The sequence below is a fragment of the Neophocaena asiaeorientalis genome, unplaced genomic scaffold, assembly GCF_003031525.2.
Source record: "Neophocaena asiaeorientalis asiaeorientalis breed wild unplaced genomic scaffold, Neophocaena_asiaeorientalis_V1.1 scaffold280, whole genome shotgun sequence".
In the NCBI taxonomy this organism is placed as follows: domain Eukaryota; kingdom Metazoa; phylum Chordata; class Mammalia; order Artiodactyla; family Phocoenidae; genus Neophocaena; species Neophocaena asiaeorientalis.
Window position 1 is genome coordinate 7,169,182 of NW_020185321.1, and position 14,953 is coordinate 7,184,134.

Genomic DNA, 14,953 nt, shown 5'->3' on the forward strand with positions numbered 1-14,953 from the left:
CATCCTCCTGGACCAGTAGGCCCCGGGGCATGTTCACGTCATGGCGAGGGCAGGTGCATAGGAGGCAGGCCTGGCCCGCACACACATTTGTGCCTTTGCTCGAAAGCCATTGTCCACATCAAGTCACGTGACCAGGCTCAGGCTCAGTGGGGTGGGGATGTACCTGCCCACAAAGGTAGAGAGGAAAAGGTGAATTTTTGCCAAACTATAATTTACCGCAAGCCTGTATGTATGTAAAACAAGATTAACTGAAGTTGAACAATGCTAGGAAAATTATCCTTTGAATATCAGTGGATGTTCTAACATCTGTTGTATAGGAAGTAAAAATGCATTTATGTGCCCTAAGACTTTCTCCAGTTTCCAGTCTAGTCGGCTGACAACTTACTAGTTAGACGTAGACTTCCGTTCTTAGAAAGGAAACTCCTCCTTCTGGTCATGTATTGTCTTTCTAAAGGAACTCTCAAGTGCCTGTCTTTCTACCATCTAAATAATTTCTCCCTCCTCAGTATGGCTGTGACCCGATCCAAAGACGCTCCTCCTTTCGGACCCCCCATCCCCAATGGAACCACATTCCGCAAATCTGATGTCTTCAGAGACTTCTTGCTGGCCAAGGTGATTAATGCTGAGAATGCCGCGCACAAGTCCGACAAGTTCCACACCATGGCCACCAGGACCCGCCAGGAGTACCTCAAGGACCTGGCTGAAAACTGTGTCTCCAACACACCCATTGACTCCACCGGCAAGTTCAACCTCATCTCCCTGACCTCCAAGAAGAAGGAGAAGACAAAAGCCCGGGCAGGCGCTGAGCAGCACAGCGCTGGGGCCATCGCCTGGAGGGTGGCGGCTGAGGACTTCGCCCAGGGGGTAGAAATCGACTGCATTTTGGGAATTTCCAACGAGTTTGTGGTGCTCCTGGATCTACGCACCAAGGAGGTGGTGTTCAACTGCTACTGCGGGGATGTCATCGGCTGGACCCCAGACTCCTTGACGCTCAAAATCTTCTACGGGCGAGGGGACCACATCTTCCTAAAGGCCTCTGAGGGTTCTGTGGAGGACATAAGGGAAATTGTCCAGAGGCTGAAGGTAAGGGAGAGAGCTTCTCAAGGGTGCTGCAGTTCTGTGGTCTCGCAGAGGCCTTAGGAACCACCAAAATGCCTCCCTGAGCCCAGTCAGTTAGGCCAGGACACTCATCGGCCCCAAGAGAATCAGAATTGTCACGTACACACCAGGGGTCTAGTGGGTCCCACAGCCTGGATTCTTTCTGGGGAAGGTGTCCGAGGCTCTCCGTGCCATCACCTTGGGAGGACAAAAGGCATATTTACTCACTGAAGATGTTGATAGGAAAGATAAGTTTAAACTCGTGTTCAAAATGTAAGGATACTTTCCAGAAGAATTAAAACAGAATGAAAGGTTTCCAGACCGTTAAAATATAGGACAGAAACAGGATGTTGCGGTGGGGAGTATACAAAAGCATAATAAAAGAAACAAAACAAACAGAAAATTATATGGCAGGAATAATTCCACATCAGTAATCACAATAAACGTGAGTGGTTTAACATCTCCTGTTAAAAAACAAAGACTCACAGTCTGGATAAAAATCTTAACCCTAAGCTCTCGGTAGCTCAGGCTCAGACCGTTGCCAAACCAAGGGTAGCAGATTGGTTTCAAGTCACATGACAACTTAGTTGGTAATGGCCGTTTGAAGCATTGGGCTAAGAAGTACTAAGGCCACATCTGAGCCCCGTGTGAAGGAATGCTGTGGTCGGTGATTGGCTCTCAGTGGGTTTAGCAGAATGGCATGTCATGCGTGGAATAGAGAAGGCAGTGTATCACGGGAGTTAACACAGGTTCTTGAATCGGAAGGCCTGGCTTCAACTCCCGGCACTGCCACTTACCAGCTGTGTAACCTCACCCTGTTACTTAACTGCTGGGTGACTCAGTTTCCCCATCTGAAGAATGGGAACAGTAATCACCCTGCATCATGTAAAAGTTTTAAGGATTGAATGAGTTATGTGGCCCAGGCCAGCTGGCCTGACTTGGGAGGCCGTGACCTCCAGAGGCCACTGTGACAGCTGGCTGTCCTCACCCTTCTAGGCCTTTGCACTTGCTCTTTGAGTTCAGTTGGATTGGTAAAGCCCTGCTCTCAGCTTCCCTGACTCCAAAATTCATGCCCCGCCTTAGACTACCACAGTAGCTTGTGTGTAGATTTCCCATTAGGATGTGAGGTCCGTGAACGAGGGCCTCTGACTGTTTTGCTCACTTGCTTATCTCATATGCACAGATCAGAGCTGGCACGTAGTAGGTGGTCAGTAAATGCTGATTAGTTGGTTAGTTGAATGAGATGACTGAACCCTGACTCTGTGCTAATGAGCCATTTACGTGCATGACCTCACAGTTCTTCACCCACCCCGTGGAATGTAGGCACTGTTTTTATCCCCACTTGACAGATGAGAAATGCAAGGTTCAGAGAGGTATAGATACTCACAGAAGGTCATACAGTAGGTGGCAGACTGGGATCTGAATCCAGATTTTTCTGACTCCAAAACCTGTTTGTGCCCAGACTTGAGGCTGATAACTAACTGCTTGCCCGGCGTCTCCACTCGAACTTGAAACTTAACATGTCTAAGAGCAAGCTCCGGGCTTCCCTGGTGGCGCAGTAGTTGAGAGTCCACCTGCCGATGCAGGGGACACGGGCTCGTGCCCCGGTCCGGGAAGATCCCACATGCCGCGGAGCGGCTGGGCCCGTGAGCCATGGCCGCTGAGCCTGTGCGTCCGGAGCCTGTCCTCCGCAGCTGGAGAGGCCACAGCGGTGAGGGGCCCATGTACCGCAAAAAAAAAAAAAAAAAAAAAGCCTGATTTAAGAGCAAGCTCCTAGTTTCCTATCCCCATGCCTCCCAGGGTTCTCCTGTGTCAGCAGAGGACAAGCCCATCACTTATTTGTGGGATCAGAGGCCTCAGCATCAGCCTCACTCCTCTTTCTCTCACACCCACATCCAATCTGTCAGCTCCATCTCCAGTAGGCAGGCTACACTACTTCTCCCCCTTCCACAGCCCCTCCTGGCCTATCCGGTAGCCTCCTCGCTGGTCTCCTTTGCATCAACACTTGCTTCCCTGTGTTCTCTTCTCAGTAAGGTCGTCAGAGGGATCCGATCATGTCACTGCTCTGCTCAAACCCCTCAGCTCACTCTGGGTAAAAGCCCAATTCCTTACGGTGGCCCCTGAGGCCCTGCGTGGTCTCTCTGTCAGCCTCTCTGGTCTTGGCCCCCCTTGCTCTCTCTGCTCTAGGCACACAGACCTCTGCTGTTTCCCGAGTGTGCTCATCAGGCATCCAGCCTCAGGGCCTTTGCACTGACTGTGCCCTCTTGCTGGAACACTCCCTCATCCCCACATGGCTCCCTCCCCTTGTGTATGCCTTTAGTCAGATGTCACCTGTCAGTGAGGCCTCATTATCCAAAATTGCAAACTCCCCTCCCCAACTCGGCCCTGAGCTTATTCCACCCACTTTCCCCGCTTTAATTTTCTCGATAGCCCCTACCACCACCTGACGTGTATGTTTACGTATTTGTTGTTTGCCGCTGTGTCCTCAGCACGTAGGCCAGCGTCTGGTGTGCAGCAGGCACTCAGTGACTGTGGACTGAATAGTCGCCTGCGTGCTACCCAGTAGTAATAGCAAAAGTGGCCATTCATGGGGGGCCGACTGTCTGACTGCTTCCAGCCTTGCACAACCTTGCATTTCTTCTTCCCAAAAGCCCAGTGAGGGAGATACTGTTATCACCCCCGATTCACAGATGAGGAAGCTGAGATCCAGAGAGGTAAAGGGACTTGCCCAGGGCCCAGAGAGAGTGAAGGGCCTGGGTTCTTAAACATGAGAGGTCTTCCTCCCAAAATCCTGACGGCAGCTTGCGTTTCTTGAGCAGTGACCGTGCCAGGCACTGTGCCAGGCTACGTGGTTTACCCACATCCTTTCTGTCCCACGCCCACCCCCGTGCCTACTGTTGGTGCAGTGCTTTTAGAGCACATTTCCACAGCCCCCCTCACAATCTCAGTGCCCCAAAGCCCGCTGAGAAACCGGGCAGCCAGGAAGTGATGACATAAGCCATCTTCTGTGAAGCGACAGGGCCATCTTAAATGGCTCACAAGGTGAGTCTTTCTTTATGAAGTCCTCCAGGGTGAGGGGTCCACACCCTCCCCTGGCACAGCTGGGATTCAGACATCCTTTGTTTGTTAAGTCGACAGGTTTTATTATGTGCCGGGCCCTGGGCCAGGCAGTGCTGGGACTCAGCAGTGACCATGGTGGGCCCAGGCTTCCATCCGAGGCAGACACTGAACAGGAATCACAAGTGCCAAGAGGCTAAAAGGCAGAGTGTTGAGGATGCCAGGGCAGCCTATCATGGTGGGCGGTCTCAAACCCACAGATGGGATGCAGCCCCCAGACATATTTAATTAGTTACCAGTGCTTAACTTTCCGAGGATTTCGTATGAACCTAGCTTTCTGGCTTCTCTTGAAAAACTGGGGGATCTGGCTATCCAGGGCCTATGTTTATACTGGTCAGGAGTCAGCTGAAGCAGGGTGTTGGGTGCCCCCTTTACACAGGGTGTGAGTGCACCATTTGACCATGGTTGTCACCAGCCTGCATCTCCCATTACCCACCAAGCACCCCAGCTTGTGAGCCTTGGCCTGGGGTAGAGCGAGGCTTCCCTGAGGAAATGACTTAAACTGAAACTAGAGTAGTAAGTAGGAATCTTCCTGGTGAAGAATGAGGGGGAAAATAAATAAAAGAGAAAAAAAAAAAAAAGGCAGGGGAAGCAGCACAGGGGCTAAAAGATAGAGTTAAGGAGTCAGATCTGCTTTATGACCTTGGGCCACTGACATGCCTCAGATTCCCCAGCTGTAAAACAAGCAAATTATTGTATGTACGTCATAAGTGAGATGTTAGAGAAATTGGGCATTGAAAGGACTTAACCAATGCCTGGCACACAAAGATCGGTCCCTAAGAAAATTAGCTTTAAAGGGGGCAGGGTGGCCGCATGACACAGCAGAGGTTCCTCTGAACTCACTGTGTGTTTGGTCTCATAAGGTGTTCCGTGTGCCATGGAGCCTCTCTGGAAGCTTGTGAACATCGGGAATGGTGTTCTTCTTTGGGTGGGGCTGCCTCCGGATTGTAAACAAAAGCAAATGGCACAGAAGTTTCAGGACACTAAGCCAGAGCAGCCCGAGTTCCCCTACTGGCTCTCTCCCCCATCCAGAATGACCCAAAGCAGCCATACTGGGTAGTTGCAGGCTGAGCTGCTAAAAGAAAGAGAGAGAGAGACTGAGAAATCCAGTGGCTGAAATAAGATGGGAGTTTATTTTTTTTGTAGTTAGCGCTCAGGCTGCTCAAAGCTGGCAGAGACAGCTCAGGGACTCACGTCCCTTCCACCTGTGGCTCCTTCTTTCCCTTCGATATTGTACTTTTCAGCATGGTCAACGTGGAGTCACTCCATATCCATGTTCCTGTCTGCAGGAAGGGAGAAAGTGTGAGCGTGGAGGACAAGCAATTTTATTTTTAAACACACTGTGCCATCACTGCCCCAAACCAAGACATGTCCACACCCAGCTGCAAGGGAAGCTGAGAAATGTGGTCCCTAACCGGGTGGCCATGCACCCATCAAAACTCTTGATTTGCGGTGGGCAGGGGGGTCTCATTACTCAAAGGAAGAAGGGGAGGATGGAGAGTAGAAGGCACTTAGCAGTCCTCCTGCACAGCAGTGCCTGAGCCGTCGGGGCCTCTGCGGGGGGCTGGCTCTCGGAACAGCCCGGGACTCCCAGGGCTGGTGCTGCCTAATCGGGCACAGGCACGGACACACAGGACTCTCCTGTGAATCACCCACAGCCAAATTCTTTGGACACAAGGGTGACGGCTTCAAAGGGAAGAGGAATTTTGACTCCCAAAGCAGAAGTAGTGGTCTAGGATGGAGCCGCCCACAACTTTCTCTTTTGAGGCACTGAACAGTAGACTCCTTTCCAACCAACTTTTTTAAACTTATTAATCGTGGAAATTTTCAAACATACGGAAAAGTAAAGAGACTCACCTAGTGAATTTGTAGCTCCATCACCAGTTTCCATAGTTATCAGCCCGTGGCCTGTCTTGATTTTCCCTTCCCTCCCTTCTCTTCCCCTGATTCTTTTGAAACAAATCCTAGACATCCTATCATTTCATCAGTAAACATCTCAACATTTATCTCTAGAACATATGGACTCTGTAAAAATAACTATTTTGTCATTATCATACATAAAAAATTAACAGTAACTCCTTATTGTCACGTAAACAAGTTGGGTTATGAAATCAATTACTGGGTCTCAATCAACAATTCTCAAAGATAGCATAGAAAAGATTGAAACGTATCCAAGTGGATCCCAGTGGGGAAGGACTTGGTTTCGTGGAGCTTTGTTCCAGTGTTACATGTTTCCTCACTTCCCAAATTCTCACTGTCCAGACCAGGAACAAATGTGTTTACATTTTCAGGCAAGTCTTTTGCCATCCAAACTCATTTCTCGCTACCCACACTCGGGAATGTCAGTGTGGATTGCAAGGAATATTTTTGTATATATGGATATGTGCGTAAATGTGTGAATGCATAGCGTGGCTAGTGACATAAAATTCTTAATTACTGTGCTACTCTAATAGGTACATCAGGTAGCCTTCTAGCCAGGGAATGACTTCTCACAGGAAACGTGAACCATTACACGAACGCTTTCCTTAATGCAGTTTTAGGATAGGGCAGACAAATCCTGATGTAACTTTTTTAACAGCTACGGCTTGTTAAGTTAATCTTTTTGTCCCAGGAAGAGGAGGGAATCCCTCAGGACCTGCTGAAGAACCAGGGGTTCTGTTCAGTGGCTTCTCATATCTATGGTAATCATGACAAAAGTCTCATACAAATGAAGCAGGGAGTAAATTGGAGGCATGGCCCTGTGTGGTCTGGTCGGCTCCAGGATGGGGGACGGTCTGGGAAGGAGATTGGGAAGGGGTTTGTACCTCTAAGAATGATGTCATGAAGTAAAAAATATGGCCCAAGCCCCCAACCTAGAAAAGGTCGCAGGATCTCTGGTCTGTTGCCTCTCTGGCTTTTACTCTGGTCACAGTCACCATATTGGTCAGGATGCATTATTAGTGGCTTCAGATAACAAAAGTTTTTTTTTTTTTTTTTGCGCTATGTGGGCCTCTCACTGCTGTGGCCTCTCCCGTCGCGGAGCACAGGGTTCGGACGCGCAGGCTCAGCAGCCATGGGTCACGGGCCAGCCACTCCGCGGCATGTGGGATCTTCCCAGACTGGGGCACGAACCCGCGTCCCCTGCATCAGCAGGCGGACTCTCAACCACTGCGCCACCAGGGAAGCCCCAGATAACAAAAGTTTATGTCACTCCCGCCACGAATCCATCTTAGGTTCAGCTGGTGCCTGTGCTCCACGTTATTCTAACTTCGGGACCCTAGCTGACCAAACAACCACTCTCCGGAATAATCCTAGAGGCTGTGGCTGAGGGGAAAGGCCTGCAAAGGGTCTTGAATTGGCAGTGAAATGCCCCAGCCCAGACAGTATGCCATTTCCATTCCACACTTCATTGGCCAGAACAAGTCCCAGAGACCACCACCGGTGGGGCGGGGGGTGGGGGGAGGGCATTTGGAGATCACAGCTCATGACCGCCACCTCTGTGTGAGGTATCCACGTTTCTCCACAAGTCAGGAACCCCGGGCTGGGACTAGGTGGGTGTTTGCGCTCCTGTACCCCGACATCACCTGGGAGGGTAGACGGGGGTCAGCAGGGTCTTTGGCCTCAAAGGGCAGAATCTGACCAGGAATCTCCCACAAGCGCTGACCCCGAGCAGCTTGTAAGGCTAGACCCCACGTGTTGCCTGCAGGTGATGACCAATGGCTGGGAGACGGTGGACATGACCCTGCGGCGGAACGGGCTCGGGCAGCTGGGCTTCCACGTGAAGTACGACGGGACCGTGGCCGAGGTGGAGGACTACGGGTTTGCCTGGCAGGCCGGCCTCCGGCAGGGCAGCCGCCTGGTGGAGATCTGCAAGGTGGCCGTGGTCACGCTGACCCACGACCAGATGATCGACCTGCTGCGCACCTCCGTCACCGTCAAGGTGGTCATCATCCCGCCTTTCGACGACGGCACACCTCGGAGGTAAGTCTGTCCACCCTGAAAGGTCGGCAGCTCCCCAGGTGCTGGCACTTGAAGCCCTCCCTCGGTAGGAAAAGTGATAGTGGTGACGGGGTCAGAGCTAATATCTGTGGAACCCCTCCTGCAAGCCAGTCGCAGTCGAAGCTCTCCACGTGTGTGCTGTCCCATCCAGCCTCCACAACAGCCCTGTGAGGCGGGCGACCTCCTTGGTCGCACACAGCGTTAAGAGTCCTTGACTGAGGGCACATGGCACTTCACTCATTTGTTCAGCACATATGTATTGAGCCCTTACTGTGTGCACGCTCCATTTGAAGTGCTCAGGATACAGCGATGAACGAAATAAAGTTCCCTTGGAGTTTGTGTCCTGAGGGAAGGACAGGCAATCATCAAATAGATGTATAATACAGGACCTGGCAGTGATGAGGTCTGAGAAGAGAAAGTGGGGTCGTTGAAGGGTTTGCAGCGTGGCAGGAGAGTGGCTTACGGGGTGGTCAGGGAAGGCTCCCGGGTGGAGGCCACCATGTAGTTTTCCGGGCTAGCGGGTCCGAGACAGGAACAAGCCAGGACAGGGTCTCCAAAGTGTCAGTGTGTGTGGTGTATTCCTGCAGCACAGGGAGGCTGGTGTGGCTGGAGCACAGAGAGCAAGGCTGCGAGATGGGAGAGATGGACAGACTGGGGGGCCTTTCTGGACATGGTGATGAGCTTGGGTTTTGTTCACTAGGAAGCCAGTGCAGTGTTTGTTTCTTTTCATTTTGTTTTCTTTTGTTTTAATGGAACATTTCAAACATATGAAAAGTATGCTGAGCCCCTTTTTTCAACATTTATCAACATGTGGCCAGTTCTTGTTTTGTTTTTTGTTTGCTTTTTAAATATTTATTTATTTGGTTGCGCTGGGTGTTAGTTGCAGCAGGCGGGCTCCTTAGTTGCAACTCATCAGCTCCTTAGTTGCAGCACACAGGCTCTTTAGTTGTGGTTTGCCGGCTCCTCAGTTGTGGCATGCAAACTCTTAGTTACAGCATGCATGTGGGATCTAGTTCCCTGACCAGGAATTGAACCTGGGCCCCCTGCATTGGGAGCACGGAGTTGTATCCACTGTGCAACCGGGGAAGTCCAAGTTTTTGGTTTTTTTTTTAATTCCATACCTCCCCACCTTGGATTATTTGAAGCAATCCCAACTCCTTGGAATGTATCTCTACCCAGTCAGGACCTTTAAAAAATTATTATTACACTTAAAAAATTTAGCAGAAAGTCAGCCTCAACTGCCCAGTCTATCTTTAACTTCTTTTGTATCAGAGAGAGATTTTTTTAAAAACAGTTGTTTTGTTACTCAGGCTCCTCCTGTGGCATTTGGTTGATGTGCCTCTTCAGGCTTTTCTAATCTGTAAGTTTCCCCTCCCTCTTATTTTTTTCTTACAGCTTACTTTGGGAGGAAACCAGGTCACTTGTCCTTTAGAGTTTCCCACGTCCTGGCTTTAGCTGCTTGGACACCACCCCTCTGGTGTCCTTTAACCTGTTTTTCTAGCATGTGTATTTCCTATAAACTGAAGTTCAGCATAGAAGCTTGATCAGATTCTGGTTGAATTTCTTTTGGTAACGGCACTTCCCAGGTGTGCATACATTAGGAGGCATCAAATGTCTGGTTGTCCCTGTGTGAGTGATACCAAGGGCGCTCAGAGGGTTCAGATGGTGGCAACCTGACCCTTGACCATACGTTTCCCTTCAGCTCTCAGCAGTCATTCGTGATCATTGCCTGGATCCCCTGTGTCATTACAGGTCACATTGAAGTGATGTCCTCATTTCTGTCATTCCTGTGTTATTTATTGGCTGGAATTCTTCCCTTTTTTTTTTTAATCTTTATTTTTTGGCCGTCCCATGATATGCGGGATCTTAGTTCCCCGACCAGGGATCGAACCTGTGCCCCCTGCGTTGGAAGCCCAGAGTCTTAACCACTGGACTGCCAGGGACGCCCCTGGAATTCTTCTAAAAACAACTATCCTTGGGCTTCCCTGGTGGCACAGTGGTTGAGAGTCCGCCTGCCGATGCAGGGGACACGGGTTCATGCCCCAGTCCGGGAAGATCCCACATGCCGCGGAGTGGCTGGGCCCGTGAGCTATGGCCGCTAGAATCACTACATTCCAAGTGTCGGAAACACAGCTGCACAGAGGAGAGTCAAGGCCTGGGCCCTCACAGCCCTGCTAAATGGATCGGGGGAAACAAGCAGTAAACAAGTAAGCAAGTGAGATGGTTCATATAGCCAAAGGGGGAGGCAGCTGAGCGTAGTGGGAAGGCAGGCTCTGCAGGGATCTTGCCTACGTTTGACTCCAAGCTCCTCCTCCTATTAACTGTGACCCTGGGCAAGTGGCCTCACCACTCTCTGCCTGTTTCCTCATTTGTAAAATAGGGACAAGAATAGATCTTTCCCTAGAGGTGGTTGTGAGGTCGGGGGAGGTAAGGCCTATAGAGCACACGGAACAGGACTTGGCCTGTAGGAGGCACTCTGAAGACACCAGCTGTGAGATCCTGTGTGTGAGGATCACACATAGGGTGTGACCCGACATCGGGTAAGGGCTCGGGGAAGGCCTGGAGACGCGAAGGAGCCAGGGGAGGGGCCTTGCGGGCAGGGAGTAGCCATCACAAAGGTGAGGACAGAGGCCCTTGGCTTGTTGATGGAGCAGAAAGAGGGTCATGTGGCTGGAGCTGAGCGAGCCACGAGAGAGGCACGAGATGAGGTGACACTGAGTGCTTATATACATGACCTCGCAGGGCTGGTATGATCCCCGATTTACCAGTGAGAAGACTGACGCCCAGAGTGGCCCAGTGTCTTGTACAGAGTTGTACGGCTACTGAGTGGCGAGCAAAACTCAGTCCAGCTTCCGTGTCCAGATCCTCAGCTGCCTCTGAAAGCGATTGCGAGCTGTGGGCGTGTGCGTTCTGGCTGTACCAGCCCCATCTTCTTGAGTCTTTTTGCTCTGACCTTGGTGGGGGCTGGTTCTGGGCAGGCTTAAACCCTGCTGCAACCAAGGACTTAGCCACTCACACCCCAGCCCACCGGCCTCGGGACTCCGGTCAGGCCCCAGGCGTCCCCTCTTCCCAGCCCTCTTCCGGGGCCTCCTCCACCCCTGCACAGAGCCGAGGCCTGGCCACACCTGCTCTGAGCTCTGCAGGGACAAGTCAAGCTGAGGTAACCCCACAGGCGAGCACACACACACACGCACCACACGCACATCACACGCACATCACACACACACACACACACACACACACACACACGAAATACCCTACCTTCAAAACTTGGGAGCACCACAGGCTACAAAGGCATCCTTGGACCAACAGGTAGGGACCAGCTGAAGCAAAAGGAAATGTCTGCAGGCTCCCTTCTCCAGCTCTGGGGAGATGGGGCCAGGAGGGTGGCTCCGCTCCCTGCCCTATTTAGGAGAAAAACTATCATCCGGCTCCCTTTACAAGGCGGCCACCGAAACAGGATCTCCTGTTTACAGAGGCGGGTGTGGGTTGGGACTTGCGTGGGTTTTGTTGTTCTTCAAGTGCAGAGGCGTCTGGCTGGCCTCATTTGCAGAGCTGATAACCCCAGCGCTGGGGTCCCTCCAGCATCTTGCTGCAACCCTGGCCTCCTGGCTCAAATGTCACGATAAGCTCTGAGGGGAAACACACCAGGATGAGCAGAGGGTTCTCCCTGCCTCCAGCCAGGCTCTGTATGGCGTGTGTCTGGACCCCATGTTCTTCAGACACCAGGCAGAATACAGGGGATCGTCCTCACACCCCCCAGGCCACAAGGCTGGGGTTCTCAAGTGAGCCCTGCACTGCCAGGCTGGGCAGTTACCAGGTGGGGCCAGGTCGCCGGGAGGACACTCCAGAGCCCCCAGTGAGGTGTGTTGTCATGACCTTGGGTGCTTGCACAGGCTCAGAAGGGATGTTCTCTTGCCGTCTCTCGCTGCCTGACGGGGAAGGCGATCTGGGATGCTTTTGTCCTCTTCAGTTGGACTTAGACGTCTGAAGGGCGAGGGGGTAGAAACTCCTCCCTGAGAAGGGAACTTGAAACCCCACAAGTCAGTGAGTAGTAGAGATAAGAAAGGAGTCCCCATGGCCCCCAGAAACTAGGCTGTCAGGAATCAAGGACAAGGAGGCAGAGAGGAAAAGTGGTCTGCAAACCAGGGGCATCCGCCCTCAGCTGTCTCCCGCACGTAGCTGAGGGCAGCGTTGTTGGTCAAGCAAAACACTAGAAGAAACCTCAATATCCAGCCGCAGGGGACTGGCTGAGTAGATCCCAGGTCATCCACGTGATGGAACAGTGACGGGTTGTTTATAAAGAAAATGCAGTGAGGCTCTTTGTGCTGAGAGTTCAGAAATGCCGAACTCTCTGGTGAGAAATGTCGTTAATTGGGAAGAATAAAAAAAAGCAAGATGGGATCTGGAGTTAAGTGTAATATTCCTTTTATTTCTATTTTAAATCATCTTTACGTATGTGCATAGGCTATTTCTGTAAGAATATGTAAAAACCTGGCAGCTGTGGGTGCTCCTGGTGGGTGTGACTGGGGGGCGGAGACGGGGACAGGGATGCCCTTTCATACCGCTTTAATTTTTGAGAACAATTCAAAAACGAAATAAGTGAAATGGGCTTCGTAAACTTTTTCTCACGTCAGCGTCATCCGTGGCAGCTTGGTAAAATGCAGCTTCCTGGACCCCACCTCAAAGAGGACTCTGCTTCAGAGGAGCTGAGATGGGGCCCAGGAATCTGTGTTCCTTTACTGAGCGCTCAGGGTAATTTAGATGCTGACGGATCTCAGATCACTGGGAAGGAATTTGTTCCAGAGCCCCCAGGTGGGTGTGGTTGGACTTCAGAAGGCAGAAGGGAGACTTTCACTTCTGAGCGTATGGCAATGGCAGGTAGACAGTCCACAGAATCGGCTGGGGAAGGCGACAACAGCAAGAGCTCCTGTTTGTTAAGCACTTGGCACGCGCCAGACTTTCTGCTAATGCTCGCAGCCATCTTACAGGTTAGGAAACTGAAGCTCTGAGAAGGAAAATCCCTCACCCGAGGCCACACAGGCCGTAAGTGGCAGAGCTGGGATCCGAACCAGCCGTCTGGCCTCAGAGCCCTGGCTCTCCATCACTCTGTGCTACCTTCAAGATGACTGTTTCCCTCTTTGACGTCATGCCCAGGGACTCTTGACCAAAGATGCAGCTGTCAGTAACTGGGGCAGAAGGGACCCAAAAAATCTACTCACTGGTTCCCAAACCACTGTTCAGTGGGCCAGTGTATATGGTGGTTAAAGCTGTGGGCTTTCAAGTCAGCTTACTGTCCAGTTTCCGGGAATTCCCTTGCAGTCCAGTGGTTAGGACTCCGCACTTTCACTGCCAAGGGTGTGGGTTCGATCCCTGGTTGGGGAACTAAGATCCCACAAGCCATGTGGCATGGCCAAAAAAAGAAAAAAGCATAGATAGATAGATACATACATACATACGTACGTACATGGGTACATAGATAAGTACATGGATACATAGATAAATCCAGTTTCCACCTCTTACTGGCTGTGTGACCTTGGATAGATTACTTAACTTCTCTGTGCCTCGATTTACTTCTCTCTTCAGTGTATCTACTGATTAGAATTCTGGTTACCAGCAACAGAGGTGAAGCAAAAGAGAGACTTTACTAGCTAATGCACCTGATAAGACTAAGAGATGGGGCAAGATTTAAGTGTGGCTTTATGCAGGGACATCTTCATCAGGAATCTTTATCACCTGTCTCCTTTTGTGCGTTGCTGTCATTCTCAAGCCATCTCCCACTTCACGGGGACAAAGATGACCTCTCCCTCCTCACAGCTCCAGCTTAGGTCTCCCCAGCTCAGCAGCCCAGGGAAATAGATCTTTTCCCCGGCAGTTCCAGAGCTCATGCTCGCTGTCTCTGATTGGCTCAGCTTGGGGCACATGACAGTCCTGTGCCTGTCATTGTGTCCAGAGAGAGAAGAGTTTCTGACCAGCAGGCCTGGGTCATGTGCTCATACCTGGAGCCAAGAAGTGGGGTCAGCTCCACCTAGAGCACACCCTGTTCTCAGGAGAAGGGGTGTAGAAGCTGAGCAGGCAGGAGTAGCAGGTGTGTACTGCCTGGGGCCCCGATGGTACCCCCTCCACCTCTGCTCAGGCCTGGCGTGTCTGTGGGTTCTGGTAGACATTTGTATGTTGTCATTCCTCACCTGGTACCTTGTGAGGCACGGGCACCTGCTAATCCAGAGAGTCTGCTGGAAGGAGCTACTGAACGTCAGCTCAGCTCCGACTCTAGTGCTACTGAGCGGCACTGTGTGTCTGACCCAGGTGCCAGAACACATCCTCAGGTCACCTTTTAATGACTTCTTAGCAGACGTGACCTGGGCCCATAGGCGCCCAGCCACCAAGTCCACCAGATCTTTTGCTGGATGCCCTGAAAGTTCCCCAGGCTCCAGGGGACTCAGGAGAACCACAGAGGATCGGCTCAGTGTGGGCAGGAGAACTTCCAGGCCAAGGGCTCCTCTGAGCTCAGCTCCCACAGCTGCTGGGAGGTGGATTTTGTGAGCATGGCCCCCGTCCTCGGGCTCAGAGCCCCCTTCCGTGCTGCACTGCAGCAGTGGCGGAGATGCCAGCCCAGCCTGTGGATCTCCGCAGCTAGAGCCAGGAACGCTGTGGTGCGTGTGTGCCAGCCTGGTCTGGGGGAATTCACGGGCCGTTCTGCATCTATTTCAAGGTTCTGGATTCCGTGGCTTTTTCTCTTTTTTTTTTAACCACCCTACAA

At 51.6% G+C, this 14,953-nt stretch overlaps 1 protein-coding gene across 6 annotated transcripts in view; it reads left to right on the forward strand.

The window, feature by feature from the left end:
- SIPA1L3 (signal induced proliferation associated 1 like 3) overlaps positions 1-14,953 on the forward strand; it is a 234,371-nt gene that overhangs the window by 162,494 nt on the left and 56,924 nt on the right. For all 6 annotated transcript variants that reach the window (XM_024733750.1, XM_024733745.1, XM_024733749.1 and 3 more), the window contains 2 exons: positions 507-1,083; positions 7,901-8,175. In XM_024733750.1, coding sequence (XP_024589518.1) covers positions 507-1,083; positions 7,901-8,175 — 852 coding nt within the window. The remainder of the gene's footprint in view (positions 1-506; positions 1,084-7,900; positions 8,176-14,953) is intronic.